General features: G+C 34.6%; 1 protein-coding gene and 1 long non-coding RNA gene across 4 annotated transcripts; both read left to right on the top strand.

Moving 5' to 3' along the window:
* The first annotated feature begins 8,906 nt into the window (after nucleotides 1-8,906).
* LOC145575405 (uncharacterized) lies at nucleotides 8,907-9,266 on the top strand. The gene has a single exon (XM_081633280.1). It carries the CDS (start codon nucleotides 8,907-8,909, stop codon nucleotides 9,264-9,266), a length of 360 nt encoding a protein of 119 aa, XP_081489406.1.
* Nucleotides 9,267-11,298: 2,032 nt separating this feature from the next.
* LOC145576531 (uncharacterized) lies at nucleotides 11,299-16,100 on the top strand. 3 transcript variants are annotated; one of them, XR_014098425.1, is made up of 5 exons: nucleotides 11,299-11,857; nucleotides 12,377-12,408; nucleotides 13,542-13,707; nucleotides 15,060-15,477; nucleotides 15,846-16,100. It is a non-coding gene; the product is annotated as an uncharacterized LOC145576531 (long non-coding RNA). The 3 variants fall into 3 exon arrangements; XR_014098423.1 differs by lacking the exon at nucleotides 13,542-13,707; XR_014098424.1 differs by lacking the exon at nucleotides 13,542-13,707 and having other exon boundaries at nucleotides 12,377-12,488.
* Nucleotides 16,101-18,303: the final 2,203 nt, after the last annotated feature.

Below are 18,303 nucleotides of genomic sequence, written 5' to 3'. Positions count from 1 at the left end.
GGTGTTTTAAGAATCATACTTCTTTGTATTTTAGGATTTAATCCAATATGAAGTAATCCTGATTCATCAATTAACATCTTACTTGTCCTATTTTTTTACTGTAGGATTCATGAAGAATTCTTCCCATGTTTTTTCAATTTCTATTTCATTAGGATTTACCTTTATAGGGCTAATTTTCTTCTTAGGACCTCCTCCTTGCTCATATTTATAAGCATCTACTATTTGTTTCTTAACAGATGAATCTATAGTTGTAGATACCTAAAAATGTCTCCCCAAAACCAAGCCCAATGATGAACAACCTTTTGCCGCCAGTTGAGTATTTAATCTTGGAGTGCTTAAATCCATATTCAATCCCAATAAATTTCATAAACCAACCCAATTCCTAGCCCATTTCTCCAAACCATAACTTATTTTCCTCTTTTTGTGCCTTTAAACCTTTAAATCCATTCATTTTGTATCCTTTTTATAAAAATGTTTAGACCAGTTTATTTTGGTCCATAGTCTGGGTCCAATGATTGAATAGTTGGATGAGGGTTGAAAAGAGCTCCAACGATATATTATAAGCCCAAATTTGAGTTATAACGAATAAGTTATGGCCAAAAGACTAAACCGAGCCCAAACCGAACCTGAGCCCTCCTTAGCTACGACCCAATGATCATGTGGAGGGTCCAAAGGCTTTAATCCCATTAATAAACCAATTAGGATTAATTAGAAGATTCTTTAAGTTTCTAAAAGATCTATCTTAATCATCCTTTTGAAAAGATAAGATTGAAGATTTTGAAATTGAATAAAACCCCTCTTTTTAAAAGTCCTAATTCTATTCGAATTAAAAGAGGTTCAAAGATATTCAGATCCGATTTTCGTGCCTCATAGTTTTTATCCAAATATTAGATGGTTAGATAGCCCTTGAAATTATCTTTTCAATGATACATTATAATATTAATTCCGAGCTATACGAAAAAGATATAAAAGAAATACGAAACTCTATCCAAAACTAACACCGTCCCACTATTTTGGCTATATCTGTTATTCTACAAATGATTTTAATATTATTATAATTGGGTTAGAAATTACACTTCAAGATCTGTCCAACGACATATGATTTATCTTATTCCAATCGTAGGATCAAAAGATATGATAAAAATAATAACCGCAAAAAATGTTGTTTATCGCAAGAGTTTTATTCCGATTCAAATTCGGATCTTTTCTTGATTCTTCGACCCTTATTTTTTCTTTATAAATAAAGGTCATATCACCCCTTTTTCAATCATCAACAAGCTTGAACACCAAAAATCATTCTCTCTTTTCTCTCATATTCTAATCCTTAAACCTATATTCCCAATTACATCATTCCTTCCTTAAGCACTCTAAGGATTCCATACTTTACTCGAGGTTCCATCCTTAAACCAAGGCCTGAAAGGTAGAATTAACTGAGGGTGTGGACCAAATCAACTCTACCTTTTATTTAATTCAATTTCAATTTGATTTATTTTTATTGAAGTTACTAACAATTTGTTCTTGATGTAGCAATTCAAGGAAACGCGGAAAGTGAGTAATTAATCACTTAATTACTCTTATTTTTATTCTTGTTGCTAGTATCATGATTAGGTTTATTTACATTTGATTTGACTAACAATTTATTATTAAATTGCTTCCAATATTAATGTTGATTTTATTTTCCATGATCACCATATTGCATGTTTAAAGGGAATACGTAATTGAATATTACGCCTAATAAGATAATTTGGACAACTGGTTTTGATCCTTTTTAATCTTGTTATTTAATTAAGTGATCGCGAATATTTTAGAATTATGTGTTGCATTAATATTCAACCAATTAGCATAATAATAGTTTGGAGCAAATTGAATCTTTGTTTGCATGCCTTTGAGATCGCATGAATCACTTTTCACAATAAGAATCGAGTAGAGGCCAATACAGGTGAATGTGATTCCATGACTTATTTCGTACCATGTTCTCCGATCCTCCTTTCGAGGTTCCAAACCGTATGGAGTTTGTAATATCATGGATTATGAATAGGGTGTAACCTTCACGGGTCAATCGTTGTTGCTTTTCGTTGTCCCTTAATTGTGGTTGTCTTTTATGATCCGTGAACAACATTACAAGTTCCTTAAAAACTTGTTAGCGGCTCCCTACTTTGCTTTGTCCCTAATCGTGTCCCTAATCGTATGTCAATTCCCACTTTCTATGAGTGCCAAACATATTCACAACATGCTTAACGTAGGCGTGCTTCGAATGCTGCCTACAATTTGGCGACACCACTTGGGAGGATTCTTGGTTATTTATTGATTTGAGTAAACGGTATTTAATTAAGATGAGTGGATGAGACTTGAAAGATTCTTGAATTGTATTCCTGTAATTTAATGGCATTGTCACATATACATATGCATTTTAACTTACCTACTTTGCCACAAGAGTACGTGTTCTACGTATGTGGCTAGCCCAGGGGATTTAAGCTCTATCAACCCGAAAATGTTTATGACAATAAGGGTTCATCCAAGTTATTAAATCCACCCAAACCATGGAGTCGAGTTCGATTTCATCACGAATTTTCAGAGCCGCCCGTTGGCATACACCCTTAAAGGAGGCTGCCTTGCTAACACGTCCAAACTCTTAACCATGGTACCCTTTGACACCCGAATAAGCTTGACCATAGTGGAACATAGAACTCGACTATAAGTTGCAAACTTCATTGCATCATGCGTGACAGTGTGTTTATGTGTGCATGTTTTTTGTGACTTTTTTTTTATTTTTTTCTCTCTTTTATTTAATCCCTTATTTTTTTAATTATTTTTTATTATAGTCGAGTCATAGTCTTTTTATTTTTATTTTTTTTTATTTTTGAGTCAACCTGAATTTTTATTCCCGTATTCTGCACAAGAGTCAACTTGTTTTGGTCATAACCGGATTTCTAGAAAGAGTTACGTGTTGTGCCATCTATGGATGCCCCGAGTTTTATCTTTTATTTGGAATTGGTTTCGTCACAATCAGAGTCACAGATTAAAAAATAATTACCGAAATACTACAGCCTATCCAGTTTTGGTGTCTTTTTAGCGTCTAACCTTCTTATTTATTTATTTATTATTATTATTTTTTTGTGTCAATCTAGTCTTAGCCAATCTTGTACTTCTCTTAGTCCTCTAATGCGTGTCAACTCGTATAACATAGGATTGTAGTTGTTTTATTTTTATTTATTTATCTTTTCCCATGAGTCATTACTCTTCTAGAACTCTATAGTCAATCTTCCTATTCTTTTGTGATTATTGTGCTAATCTTGACATGTGTTCTTTGTCTTTGATTGTGATTAATTTTATTTTATTTATGACTAACGATTGCCAATGGACCGTTTTCACCTAGTAAATAGCACGAATAGGGGTGCTAATTGAGTTGAGCAACTCGTGAGCAACTCGGTCAACGCTCGGTCAAAACTCGACTCGACTCGAAACCTTAACGAGCACTAGTTGAGCAAGCTATTGCTCGACTCGATAAGCTCGTGAGCAGCTCGATAATTTTTTTCTATTAAAATATTATAAGAAATGTAAAATTTGAATATGTTAAAAATCGTTGCATATAGAAAAATTAAAACAAAATATTAGGTATTATACATAAGTGCTCCGCTTATTCTATAAAGAGTAAAACCAAATAGGAAAGATATATTGGGCCTAAAGGCCTTAATTCTAGAAAGACTGAAAGACAAATTACTTACTCATTTTAATACTACTAGTAGACAAAATAAATCCTAAAACACTATCTAACTCCCAAAGTCCTAGCTGCTGTTCCTCCTAGTTGTTTCTCTCTCTACCATTAAGCAATAGTCTCACATGAATTAGATCTGAAGAGGGAACAAGGGATCAAGATTTCAAGATCAACTAAAAGGCTATTTGCAGTTTTGAACAAGGATCAAGCATTCGATCTTAACTCTTATTTCTTGTAGATTTTGTGTTATTCTTCTAATTGATATTCACATTCAGATATCTTTAAGCTTATTTTTTTTTTGTTGTCTGATATTTGAAGAATTTTGCATTCTCATATATCAAACCTTTAGCAATTTGCAACTTTCAAATTCTGCATACTATCTTGCAATTATGGCTATCTATCTATTTTTCTTCCAATTTACATTAACCTCGAGAATTTCATAAGATGATTCTGTTAGGAAAATTGTAAACTAGATTATGGGATTTCACGAGTTACGAGCTGAGTCGAGCACGAGTCGAGCTACGATTTAATTAAACGAGCATGAGTCGAGCAGTAGGTTAATGCGTTTAGAGAGCAACAAGCACGAGTTGAGCACGAGTTATCGTTTTCAAGCACGAGTCGAGCACCCCTTAGCTTGTGATCGACTCGCTCGATTAGCAACCCTAAGCACAAACATTAAGATTGGACAAAATTAATCAAATTAGTTTGTCTTTTAGTCTTCCGTGCTATTTGGTCCTTTGATCCTTCGTTTTTTCACACCGTCTTCATGTCTAGCCATACGATCATATCACGAGTCTTAATAAACTCACCTTATCACACTTGTTGAGTCATTCTTCGAGTAATGCACTATATTGTTTATGATCGTATAATAAGACCATGCATGCGTTGTTTTACGTCATTATAGGAATAAGTGGAGTATTTCCTATCAGTTTTCAAAATTATTTCATGCACTCTTCCTTTCCAATCCGAGTATTGAGTCAATGCATTAAGTGAGTTCATCCTTCCACAATACTTGAGTCTAAAATCACTAGGCAATAATTAGAAGAATAAGGGGAACGTCATTCCTTCCTTCTTTCCTTCCAATTAAACATCAACAACAACAAACTTCTTTCCTCACAAGGCGGCAATAAGTAACTCATAAACAGCCACAAAGAAAAAGCGCGATGCAAGCTTCTCACCAAGATTTCATGTTTTCTTCTTCTTTTGTATCAAACACTAGTACAAAAATTGCTATGTGTAATGCCCTATTAGTAACTGGCGTATGTTATGCCAGTTACGAAAGCATCAATAGTAACCGACTAAGATAATGCCAGTTACAAATTTCATGACATTAGTAACTGGCGTAGTAAATGCCAGTTACTAATATGTGGTTTATTATTATTTGAAGTTTTATTAGTAACTGACTAAATAAATGTCAGCTATAAATATTAAGTCAAAGAAACTTTGACTAAAAAGTTTGTAACTAGCTTACAAACGCCAGTTACAAATATTAAGTCATAGTAACTTTAACCAAAGCATTTGTAACTAGCTTACAAACGTCAGTTACAAATATTAAGTCAAAAAACTTTGACCAAAAAGTTTGTAACTATCTTACAAACGCCAGTTACAAATATTAAGTTACTACTTCTTATTAATTTTATTTAATTTTCATTAAATTTTTGTTGAAGTTAGAGGAAACAATTTCTTGCTGAAAACAAACAAAAGATTTAAACTTTTTATTGTTTCCACTTTCGCTCCAACTTCTCGCGCTACTGGTGAAAACTCCTTCTTCCTCTTACAGTTTCTTCTTCACTCCATTCAGTATTGTTTTGGTTTTTCGAATTTGGGTTCAGCTTTAGTGGTTCTATATCAAGGTTTTAAGGTATGTAATTTTTCGAATTAGGGTTCTTGTAATTTTCCCTTTCTTAATTCAATAATAGCCCTAAAATTCGAATTAAATTTTGTTGTTATAAGTTAGCCGAGTAACACTACTACGAACACTAGAATAAGAATCGCAAAATACAAAACGGTTAGCAAAGACAGGCGTTCTCTACAATTATATAAAGGAAATTTTAGAAAATAACACCTGAAGAAAGAAGGAATTTTGAATTTAACACCACAAAATCTCAAAGTTTTATTATGACACTACATAAAAAATTTAAATTTTGGTTTCACCACCAGATAACAGATTATGTGACGGAAATTATGTGTGGGTCCCACAAGTTAGTTTACCCTCCAAATTTCCTCATATTCTATACGATTCTCTCTCCTGCAATTGAATGCTCCACTACTCCTCCTTCATTGAATTCGAATCCTTAATTCATCAACAACCAAAATTCTGAAGGCAATTCAAACCCTAAGTTGAATTGTCTAGTTGAGAAATTGAATTGCGAAGGGAGGTGTTAGTATTGGAGCGAAACAACTCAGCGTGAAGTCGTCAACCATTTTGAACCAAAAAAAGCTTGGATCTTTCATGGATTCTGACAGAAACAGCAGCAAGATTCCAAAACAGGTACTTTTCGAACCCTATAAAGTAGTTTTCAACAAGTTTTGAAGTTAATTATGCCATTTTCATGAGGATTGTAGGGTATTTTGGGGGAAAAAAATAGGAACCCTAATAAATGTAAAATTGGTTATGAATTACTTTGTGTACGGTGCGACCATGTAATTAAAGTTGTGTGTGATTATTTTATGGTTCAATTAGTGCAATTGGTTAGCTTTTTTGTTTAATTATTGAGTTGATTATTGTGAACTGTTGACTGGTTTGTACATATGTTGTGTTAAATATGTTGGCTTTTCTTGATTAAACCATTTGTTTGACTGTGTAATTACGTTGAGAAATGTTGCCTTGTGTTGACTTACATTATACCTGTTTATTGGATAGATAAATGGCCAACAACCAAGAAGGATTAATTGATATAGTATTCAGAGTGGGGGTGCTTTTGTTCCCAAAAGAGTGTCCAAAACAAAACATTTGCTTTGCTGGTGTGGTGGGTTATGTTATTGGAGGAGGGATGTGGTAGGGGACAAGATAGATGTGCATTATCTGAGGGAAGGTGCTGTGCGTGGGTTTGTTAATTATAATGTCCATGTCCCACCAAATTACAGATTGTGGTATAAACAAAGAGGGAGGACCTTTAACACAGGTAGGAGGGAGTTAGTTAATGAAGAGGAGGTTAAGGGGCTGTTAGAAACAGTGGGTGTGGAAGGGTATGTAGAAGTGTTTGTGACTGCAGATGAAACATTAAGGCCCATACATGAGGCCCAGTCCACTCCAAAAAAGGCTGAGAGAAAGGGGAAGAGTACAAGAAAGCTTGTACTAGTTAGGAAGAGCCCAAGACTTAACAAAATTGATCCTAAGGTCAGTAAAAGGGATGAATCTCCTCCTAAATCTAGATCTAGGCAGGATAAGGGGAATGGGAAAAAGAAATCTGTAGCCAAGGGATTGGATTTTGAGGATGTTAGTGAGGGCAGTGAATCTGGGAGTGAGGAGGGGTATTCTTCAACTGACAGGAGTGACATAGACATAACTTGGGAGCCTGGTGAGGAGGAGTATGATAGTGGGGATGAGAGGTGGTTTATACAGAATTCTGAAGAAATTTTGGAGAAGGTAACAAGGAGTCTTGGGAAGCAACTGGATGTACATGACCAAGGGATTACAAAGGATCCTAGGTCAAGGCTGAATGAGAACTTGGATGTGAGTGAGGTTCAGTTGCAGGAAGAACTTGAGGGAGAGTCAGATGAGCTTAGGAGCCAGGATGGTTCATCAGATGAAGAGGACAATAGTCCTTGGTTTAATGAGAAAACTGACTTCACAAGGCCTGTTGTTCTTGTTAACATACTTAAGTTCAGCAGTGCTTCAGTGTTGAGGAAAGCCCTTAGAGTGCATGCAATTGAGAATAGGTATGAATACTACTTTTTACACAATGATAGTAGTAGGATTACTGTTCAGTGTAGGAACAGATGTGGATGTAAGTATTAGACAAAGAAAAGTAGGATGCCTATGTGTATTTGCAAGGGTGGAGTGAGGTGCAACTTCAAGATTCATGCTACAAAGTTAGTTAGGAAGGAGACTTGGCAAATTAAGAGCATGAGGTTAAAGCACAGATGTGTAAGAAACAAGGAGAACAAGAAGGTGACTGTAGAATTCATTGCAGAGAGGTACCTTGAGGAGTTCAAAAGTAACCCTACATGGAAGATTAAGCAGATCAGAGATAGGGTGCTGCAAGATTTGGGAGTTCAAGTGACCTACTTCAGGTGTTGGATGGCTAGATGTAGTGCTAAGTTGATTATTTTTGGTTCTGCAAGGGAGCAATATGCAAGGGTCTGGGATTATGGGAAGGTTGTAATGAAATACAACCCAGGTTCTGGTTGTAATATAGTGGTAGATGGAATTGACCAGCCTGAGTCTCCCTTGTTTTTGAGAATGTTTGTGTGTTTGAGGCCTTTGAAGGATGGATTCTTGAGGGGTTGTAGGCCAATTATTGGGGTGGATGACTGTCACTTGAAAGGAGCTTACCCATGGCAGATTTTAGTAGCAGTGTCTTAAGATGGAAACAGCAGCATTTACCCTATAGCTTGGGCAACTTGTGAGGCAGAAAACAAGGAGACATGGGTGTGGTTCTTGGATTCATTGATGAATACTCTTGGAATTTCAGATGGTGCAGGTTTCACCTTCATGTCAGACAGGCAGAAGGTAAAAATGTTTTCCTCTCTCTTGTGATTAGTGTGTTCTGCATTTAACTTTATTTGAATAATGATTGGTGTATTTGGATGCTTTAAAACAGGGACTAGTTGAAGCTTTAGCTGAAGTAGTGCCAAATGCAGAAACAAGGTTCTGTGTTAGGCATATTTGGGAAAATTTCAAGCTGAAGTTCACTGGGTCAGTGTTCAAGGAACTTTTTTGGAGTGCTACAAGGGCAACAACACAAGTAATTGATCACACTCTTGCTTTTTTCATTTATCTATTCATATTCTGCAAGTGTTGACTATACTCTTACTGTTATGTCCATAGCTTGACTATGAAATAGCAATGAATGAAATTAAGGAGCTTGATGGGGAGGCTTATGATTACTTGTCCAAGATCCCCATTAAACACTGGTGCAGACATGCATTCAGTAGAAACTGCAGGTCCAACATGTTACTAAACAACATGTGTGAGACCTTTAATGCAGTTATTAAAGATGCAAGAGACAAACCAATCCTCACCTAAATGGAATGGATGAGGAGGTACATGATGAGGAGAAACAATGAGAAATGGGAGGACTCTAAGGAAATCAGAAGCAACTTGACTCCCTATGTTCATAAGTTGTTTCAAAGGATGAGCTATGTGGCTAGGAATTGCATTATTCAAGCTGTCAGGGATGAAACTTATGAAGTGCAGCTCAAGGATGACCAAGTTCTAGTTAACTTAGGAAACTTCACCTGTTCTTGCAATAATTGGCAGTTGACAGGCCTGCCATGTGTTCATGCCTTTGCCTGCATAATGGATCAAAGAAGTGATGCTGAGCAATATGTGAACCCCTATTACAGTTTGGCAACCTACAGAGCAGCATACCAGCCTGCGATTTAACCAATGACAGGCCCAAAGCACTGAGACAAGGTTAACATGAGAGAGCCTCAACCACCAGCCTTTAAGGTGCAACCTGGAAGGCCCAAATCCAATAAAAGGAAGCTGAAGCCTGGAGAGGGATGTTCTGCAGCAGGGGGGAAAAAAGAAGGAAAGAAAAGGAAGAATCAATGCAAAAATTGTGGTGGATTAGGCCACTATGCCAAGACTTGCAAGCACCTAGTGTTCCCGAACCAAGTGAGCAAAAATCTGCAGGGAGACCCCCTTTAAATTCACCATGGGTAGTTGAGCAGAGGAAAAAGAGTGAGATCAGGGCTGCTAAAAAGGTAGCCTTTGGAAATTGTTCAATTTGGTTTTTGTTTGTTTGTTTGTTTTTTTTTTTTTTTTTTTTTAATTTGTAGCATCTTCACCTTTTTTTTTTAATGGTCACCACAGAGTGCAGTAAGGGCTGGTCCAGGCAGCATTGAAACAACACTTTCCCCCAAAACAAACCAGGCTGTGAACCACTGAGCAAGAGGAAAGGTTCAAGTAGTCAACCAACCAAGTAAAGGTCCAGCCAACATACCACCCCTTCTTCAAGTCAACCTGAATTCGGAGGAACAGAAACAGTGAGGCAAAATGGGGTTCAGACAAGAAGATCCAAGCTGCAGACTTTCAAGGATGTAAATTTGACTCAATGAACTAAGTGTTGTAACCAGTATCCCACCTAGACTTTTTTGTTGTTGTTTTGAACATTATCATGCAGTAGACAATATTTAACAATTTGATTGTATTTTGAACTGGTACTGTTGGTGTAAGCTTTGTAAGCTTATTTTGATCAATTTCAACTTTGGTTTTAGGTTTGAAAAAGCCTATTTTGTTAAGCAATGCAAGTAATTTGGTCATTTGGTTTCAATACTTGACAAATATTGGTACATAGTTGCATATATAATCATTCCCTCCAAAAGTAATTGAGTACATTAGATTGCAAATGTGGTTCAATGCCACTACTAAACCATTACAAATAGAGTGCTATTACTGTTCATGCCTTAGGATAAATTACATTTTAAGCATTATAAACCCCCCAATAACTAGCATCACCATCATGACAAAACTAATCCCAACTACAACACAAAGAACAAAGTGCTCTGATCTTCCATTCCTTCCATTCATCTCTCTGTTCATCTTCTTCCTGTCTGAGTTTAATTCCTTACATTTCATCTTCAGGCTGTCCACTTCATTGAGCAAACACCTCATCTGTCCACCAAAGTCATCAACTTCCCTTTTGTAGTCAGTAATTTCTCCCTTCAACAACTTCTTGTCCAATAATAAGTTGTTGATGACCTCTGTTTGCCAGGCCGTCCCATCAGGTTCATCAACCCATTCAAAAGCTTTGCAGCCCCTGCTCTCAGTTAAAGGATCATAGAACTTGCATGTTCTAAACTTCCTTCCTGGGTTCTCCCTTGTCCAACTTATGAGCCTCGCAAAGGGTACACCACACTTGCACTTCTTCTCTCTTGAAGGAGAGGAACTTATGAAAGACATCTGCATCAATATTCAATCCACAATAACAAAAAACCATTCAAAGTATGAAAAAACAAACAAATGCACCAAGGAAATCAAACAATCAGTCTTAAAAATCAAAACCCACAATTAAAATTTTGCGATGATTCCTAAATTCATTTTTCCCCAAATATGATGACAATTAACACACTTACTCCATGAAATAAGTACCAATTACATGATTACTTACACAAGCGAACTAAATTATGCAATTAATTCAACAACATGGACTGATTTTCATACCAACTAACAATTCTTCACAAAATTAGGGTTTTCTGCAGTCATATTGACGCAATTACCTTAGTTCAATTCTTGCTTCCCTGAAGAATGATGCTTACAGCAGACAATTTCGCCAATTTGATTGTTGATTCGCAAAATTTGAGCCCTAATTTAGTGTACACATATCATCAATTGAATGCGTTTGTAGGATATCGCAACTATATAGAAGACTTAAAAAAAAATAGCCGTTACAGTGGGGCCAACTAACAGTTTCTCTAACGTCTTAACCATTTAGGTGGTGAAACCAAAATTTAAATTTGTTATGTGGTGTTATAATAAAACATTGAGATTTTGTGGTGTTAAATTCAAAATTCCTTCTTTCTTCGGGTGTTATTTTCTAAAATTTCCTTATATAAAACATATTTCTGCTAGAGGTGTTTTATGAACTTATAAATAGAGAACCATCTCCTATGAATCTATGATAACCGTTCTCTATTGTTTATTACTAAAAAAAAAAAAATCAATTAATTAATGGTATATTTTCTTGAGTTTTTTATTTATTTATTTATTTATTTATTTATTTTATTTTTTTTAAAGATATTAGAATTACTTTACCCTCAATCCTTTAATCTATTCATGAAAGAGAAATATATCCCACTCTAATTTTCACTTTCACCTCATTTACTCTGAAAGAAGCGTCAGTCTCTGCACCGCCGAACCCACCGCCGCTCCCATTGACGCACTCCCATAGCCATCGGCACACCGGCGCACCGCCGTACCCATTGAAGCACCGCCGTACTACTGCACCGTTGCACCACCACTGCACTAACTAGGTGAGTTTCGAATTATTCCTCTTCTGTAGGAATTTGATTCGAATTTGTTAAAATAATTGCAGTATATATTCATTATTCGAATTATACAATTAAATTGTAGTTATAATTCAATCATATATTCCTCGAATTTCAATATTTTGATTCGAAATTTAGGTAGATTAAAAGGAACTTCAAAGTTCTAATTTAGGGCAAATTATTCAATCGATTTTTTTAGCGCAATTAATTCTATCAAATTTCAGCAATTTCAATCAAATTACACTTGATTTATTTGAACTACATTCATTTCATTGTCAATTAAAATGATTTTCGCCAAATCAATCTTATTGCGGTGGAATCTACAACCTTAATTAGAAAGAAATTCGAGGTTAAAGTTTCTGGGTTATTTAGCTATGCGTTATTGGATGGTTTTGGTATAAGCCTGGATGCTGCTAATGTATTGAGTATCGTTCTGTTTTTGGTGTTTCTAAGTATTGAAATATGACTGTATCTTAATTACATGTCTTCTTTCTCGTTTTGCAGAAATTTTCCTTGTTCCTCACATGGACAATCTGGTAAACATATACAAATATATGGAAGTTGCATCAGGGGTTACTCTCTGTCTCTCAAAGTGGACCCTCGAGCAAATTAGTAGGTAGCGAAGTATCTTTGTCCAGATATATATAGGATTTCAATTAGCAGTTGTGAAAAAAATGCCCACTCGGGCCTTATTTTTTAAACCTCGGTCATTGTTGTGACTGAATTTGTTTGAAGATTTTAGCTTATCATGTTTAATTAGCTCTTTTTTTTTTACTTGCATGGCTTAATTGATTTATTGATCCCTTGATTGAGCTGCTCACAAACTTTACACGAGTGGCATCATTATCCGACGGTTGTTGTGTGATATGGAGTTATATTTTTTCTTGTAGTAGTGATAAAGTGATAATATGATGTAGAATTTAAGGCATGAATTGAATAAGTAGTCACTTAATTCTAAATTGACTCCCTGATTTAATTACTTTGCTTATTGAGTAACCTTGTGTTTATGATCTTGTTTTTTTTATCACTTGTTTAACTGTTTTGCTAGTTAATAAGCCCATGATTTTATCATTAGTATAAATAAATGTCTAATTGCATTCAAGGTCTAGAGAGTAGAGAGTTGATACAATAATAAAATAAAAAATAATCGATTCATAGGCTGTGTTGAACTAGTGAACTACTGGTCATCTACACATTTCCAGATCCTTTTGAGTTGAAGTTATAACTGTTGTCTTTCTATCTATTTCTGCATTTATTGTTCCTTTTCATTTGTTCTTAAGTTATTTCTTCCAACTTTTCAACAGAACCCTTTTGCAAAGCTTGCTGGCTAGAAACAATTAGTTGAGTTGAACAAAACATGGTATCAAATACTCATACTCTGTGCGTGTGTGTGTGACTATGTGCGTAAATAGATGATTAGCTAGATATCTCCTATTTCCAAGACAAGGGCACAAAATCTTTGACTAAGAACTCCAACTTGAACTGCAATAATATGTACTCGGTTAATAAGCGTACAACTCAGTTGAGTTGTCTTAGGAGGCTCAACAAATCTGAATTCATGAATCCATTCTTTTGTTATTTGTAGACAGATTGGCTGCAGCATTTTATATCTGATGATGGTGTATTGCTAGAGCATGCTTCTAATAGTCAATTTCATTACTGAATGCAGAATTGAAAGTCAGAACTGAAATCAAAGCTGAATTTCAGAACTGAAGCTCAGAACTGAAATCAGAGCTAAATTTCAGAAATGAATTCATAGCTGAATTTCAGAACTGAATTCAGAGCTGAATTTCAGAACTAAATTCAGAGCTTTATTTCAGAATCTGGTTGCTTGGGTAAGATTGCTGTTTCATATGTTAGATTGGTCTATTGTTACTTAAGCCTTTTATTGCTTTCATGTGATTAATTTCAGAACTATTTATCGGTTACCATTCTAGCAGTATCAATCTCATGTTCTATCTTATCTACTAACTAGTTATATGTTACATCTTTTGAGTTAAATTTTTTTTATCCTGTTAAATTTTGTGAAATTTGGGTTTGGTTTAATTCTTTATCTTATTAGAGATGTATTATTTTGTGAAATTTCATTGATTTGGATCTAATTTGAGAGTTTTCAACTGTAAATTCTTAACTAAATCAATTTTGATTTTCTGTTAATTTTTGTGGAATTTAAAGTATTAAAATGATAAATCTGATTGGATTTGTATAGTATGGTATTTAAAGTATCATCCAGATGTGTGCAGATGAGATAATTGCACCACCATTGATTCTTTTCTTTCTATATTTTAATCAGTTTTCAAATGAAATTTCCACAGCACAATAATTTTGAACAATCGTGGCTTAGCTAACTTTGAATTTGGTCTTCACGTAGATGTTAAAATGTAATTTTTGAGACAAAATGATAGAGGAAAGCAATGGAAGCATATTATGATATAGATGAAGGATTTAGATGAATGGACTGATTCAAAATGGGGTTTATGGAAGGAGTATGGGTTGGGATTTTTGGGAAGGTGCTAGCTAGAATTATAGATTATTCTTCTCATGTTAATCAATATATGACAAACTGTACATTCTATAGTATGTTGGCTAAGTGCTCTCACTGCAACATACACCAAGGAGCTGGCCAACACCATTACTATGGGTGAGGGTGGTGGCAGCTAGTTCTCTTTGTTCAGCTTCTCGAGCATCCCAGCTCCACTATCAACAATAACCTTTCTAGTTTTTTAATTACTTTCCTGCGTTTAAATTTCCTGTCTTCTAAATTTCTGTTGCCTACGGTTGGGTCAGGCACCATGAGTGCAATTTTTAGTCTCAATAGCACTATAGTGGCCTACTTTTGTCCTCAAAATTGATTAGCTCTGATGCTTTAAGCATCTATTTATAATATAATTTCCTTTTCTTGTTAAAAGAAAAATAGTATGTTGGCTAAAATATATTGCTACTTTTGATTCTTTGTTTCAAGAATTCTCGGGTGAAGCTGTCTGTTTCATACTCTCATATTGCTTTCAATAATTAAGCTTTATAATACTTATATGTCGTCTTTATTAGAGTTCTTTACTCACTTAATTGTTCTAGCATCATATCTCAAGCCTCTGTTTCTTCTTTTTTTCGTTGTGAAAGTGCAAGAGGCATGACTTTACGCATTTTGTGTTATATATATAAAACACTATGCTCCTCTCATTTGCAGGTCGGTCGGAAAAATTGTAAACCTTGACGATCATTTTGCTTTAGCTTGTGTTGGGCTCAAAGTAGATGCTTGTGTTCTAATAAACAGGGCATGTATTGAGTGTCAAGCCACAAGTTGGCCTTGGAAGATCCAGTAACAGTTGAGTATATAACTCGATACATTGATGGACTTCAACATAAGTATACCCAAAGTGGTGGCGTTAGACCATTTAGGTTGTCCATTTTGATTGTGGGATTCGACCCACACACTAATGTACCGGCATTGTACTAGACAGATCCATCTGGCACCTTTTCAGCTTTGAAGGCTAATGCAACTGGAAGAAACTCTAACTCAATAAGAGTTTATTTCTAGAGAAGAATTATAAAGAAACATCGAGGGCAAGAAACTGTCAAGCTGGCTATTCGTGCATTTGCTTGGAGTAAGTTGTCTTGGAATTTATAAGTTTATTTTAAAGTTATAACATTATTATGAACTTCAACTGGTAAGATCTTGCTTTATCTTAGCTGTAAAATTTTTATATCTATATCCCTCATAATGTCAAATATTTGGTAAAGCTGCCCAAAATGTCATTGTTTGACTTATAAACTGGGCAACTGACATAGGATGTGTGATAACAACAGTTTAATCACTATATTCTTAATCCTTAAGAGTGTGGTTTGAATCAATTAGTTAATAATTATTAAAGAAGTTAAATGTTTTATACACGTATTTTGGCCAATGTTTTATTTTTAAATAATAAACATATGTGTTTTTATTTTTTATTTATTTATTTATTTATTTTTTTAGCAGGAGTATTTGGCAAGACTTGCACCCTACAACAATGTAAAATTGAACGAGATTCGAGAATAATGGGTTAAGTTTATTATACTTAATTTTTTGTTGAAAGCCTAGTTATCTTATTGATCGATGTTATGATTAATCGAATTTAGCTTAATAAAACTTATAACACATTTCTATATATCTACTTTTATTTAGCCTACTGATTATTGTTACTACATTCCTAAATTAGAAATCAATAATTATTTTAATTCAAGTTTTAGTTGTTTTGTGGAAAGTATATTTTATTTTGGTGTATTGTTGTGAATGAATTTAAGTTGTCTGGAATTATTTGGAGTATTTGATTGTATTGTATGTAGTGGGTGAATTCAAGTTATGTGGAATTATTTGGAATACGTGTTTTCTAGGTTGAATTGTAACAGGTTTTAACCCATCTGACAATGAGTCGTTTGGAAGGATATACTACCAAGCTTGTATTCGAATAAAATATTTATATAAAAAAATTTATATATTTGTTATTAATTGGCGTATTCTAATGCTAGTTACTAATAGATGTTTTTTTTTAAAAAAAAAAAAATACTATTCGTAACTGGCGTTAGGCTATGTTAGTTACAAATAATACCCTAATTGTAACCGGCGTAACTTAATGTCAGTTATGAAATAGTATTCTTTATAAGTGGGAAAATAGACTATTTGTAACTGGCGTAAGGTTAAGCCAGTTACGAATAGTACATTATTTGTAACTAACATTAGCCGGTTACGAATAATTTTCACTAGTTGTAACGGTGGCATTCGCAACCAACAATGCCAGTTACAAAAAGTCAATTTCGCTAGTTACAAATAGCATTTTTTCTACTAGTGAAACCATTCCCCCTAAAAATTCTAGCATAGGTTCTCCTTATCCACGTGTCTATGTACCTTCTTCATAAATGAGCATCTCTTTCTTACATTCGATCATGTGATTAGCAAAAAAAAAAAAACAAAAAAATTGTCGAACCGAACACAAGGTATACCAATGATTTGAGGCACTTTTGCTACCCATTATTTCCCCTTAAACCATTCAAACATCACTCCACTTCTTCATTAACCATTTTGAGCCTCGTCTAGCGTTTGACCTTCTTTCTTCAACCCACATTCACTTAACCCTGGGATTCGAAGGTGTACAATTTGTGTAATGTTCAAAAGCAAGTTAAAAAAAAAAAAAAAAAAAAAAAAGAGCAGCAAAGCTGTTCCAATGTCTTTGATATGAACACGTCTTGAATTGCGTCTCTCATCGAGTGCTTGGTACCGTGCCTAAGAAACATGAATGCTAAGTGAGTGATGGACTGCATGATCCGAGATTGCCCACATTGATTCAAAAGAAAAAAAAAAAAAAATTCAAAGCAAAAATATAAAAAAGCGAAAAAAATAAAACTTGCAAAGTTCAAATTTAAAATACACAATTACACATCTTGGGGGCTTCTCTTGGGTCTTGAGCTTTTTACCCCTTTCTTCCTCAAACCATCAGCCTTAACCACATTACAACCCTTGAAAGACCTCTTTGAGGTGTACATACACTTGTGCAAAGTTCGATTAGAGCTACGTTCGGCCTGATTCCTAACTGTAGGGAATATTTCAAGTATTACCTCAAACTTGAACCCCACTGTGATCATACACTTAAGCATGGTGGCGTCCAAAGGAAAGGAAGCTAGAGCAAAAGAGTCGCCAACAAGTTTTAGGAACTTGTAAACCGTTCACAGGGTACGAATCCAATCCATGAGATCGTCAACTCCAATAGTTCTGGAACCATGACTGGTGTTCGGGGATGAGGGTACGAATCCAATCTAAAAGAGAAAGAACTCGCCCTATAAAATAGGCCTCTGCTTTATTCTACTCGTATTCATGTGCGCTTTCTGACTAACATGCAATCATTAGGTTAACCCTAAACCTGTTTATTTATGTTGGTTGAATATTAATGCACAAATAAATCTATTATTGGCGATCACTTGAATTATAATCAAATTAACCCTAAAAAAGATTATTAATTATCTTATTAAGCGTGATTACAAGTACAAATTCCCTTTAAACATGCATAAAAGGCGTGATCAAGCAATAACAATGAATAAACATCAAGCAACATGATAATCATAAATCATAATAATTATAAAAATAATCATGTTAAAGCATAATAATAGCAAGATCCTAGGCATGATACTAACAAGATTAATAACAAACCCTAGCATGTCACTAAAAATCAAAGCTTTAGCTCTAACATGATACATGATATTAGGAAAGAAATAGGAAGCCTTCTTTTAATCATACTTGATATTAGAATTTTTAGTTGTTACCCTAAACATGATACTAGGAAGCAATAAAATATCCTAACATGATACTAGGAATCAAAATAACAATCTAAGCATGATTTCTATATCAAAAGATCAATAAAAAACTAAATTACTTACTTCGATGCCTCGTATCTCTTTCTAAT

The sequence above is a fragment of the Chenopodium album genome, chromosome 13, assembly GCF_948465745.1.
Source record: "Chenopodium album chromosome 13, dcCheAlbu1.1, whole genome shotgun sequence".
Lineage (NCBI taxonomy): Eukaryota > Viridiplantae > Streptophyta > Magnoliopsida > Caryophyllales > Amaranthaceae > Chenopodium > Chenopodium album.
The sequence above is the reverse complement of the archived record's forward strand: the minus strand, read 5'-3'. Positions and strand labels throughout refer to the sequence as shown.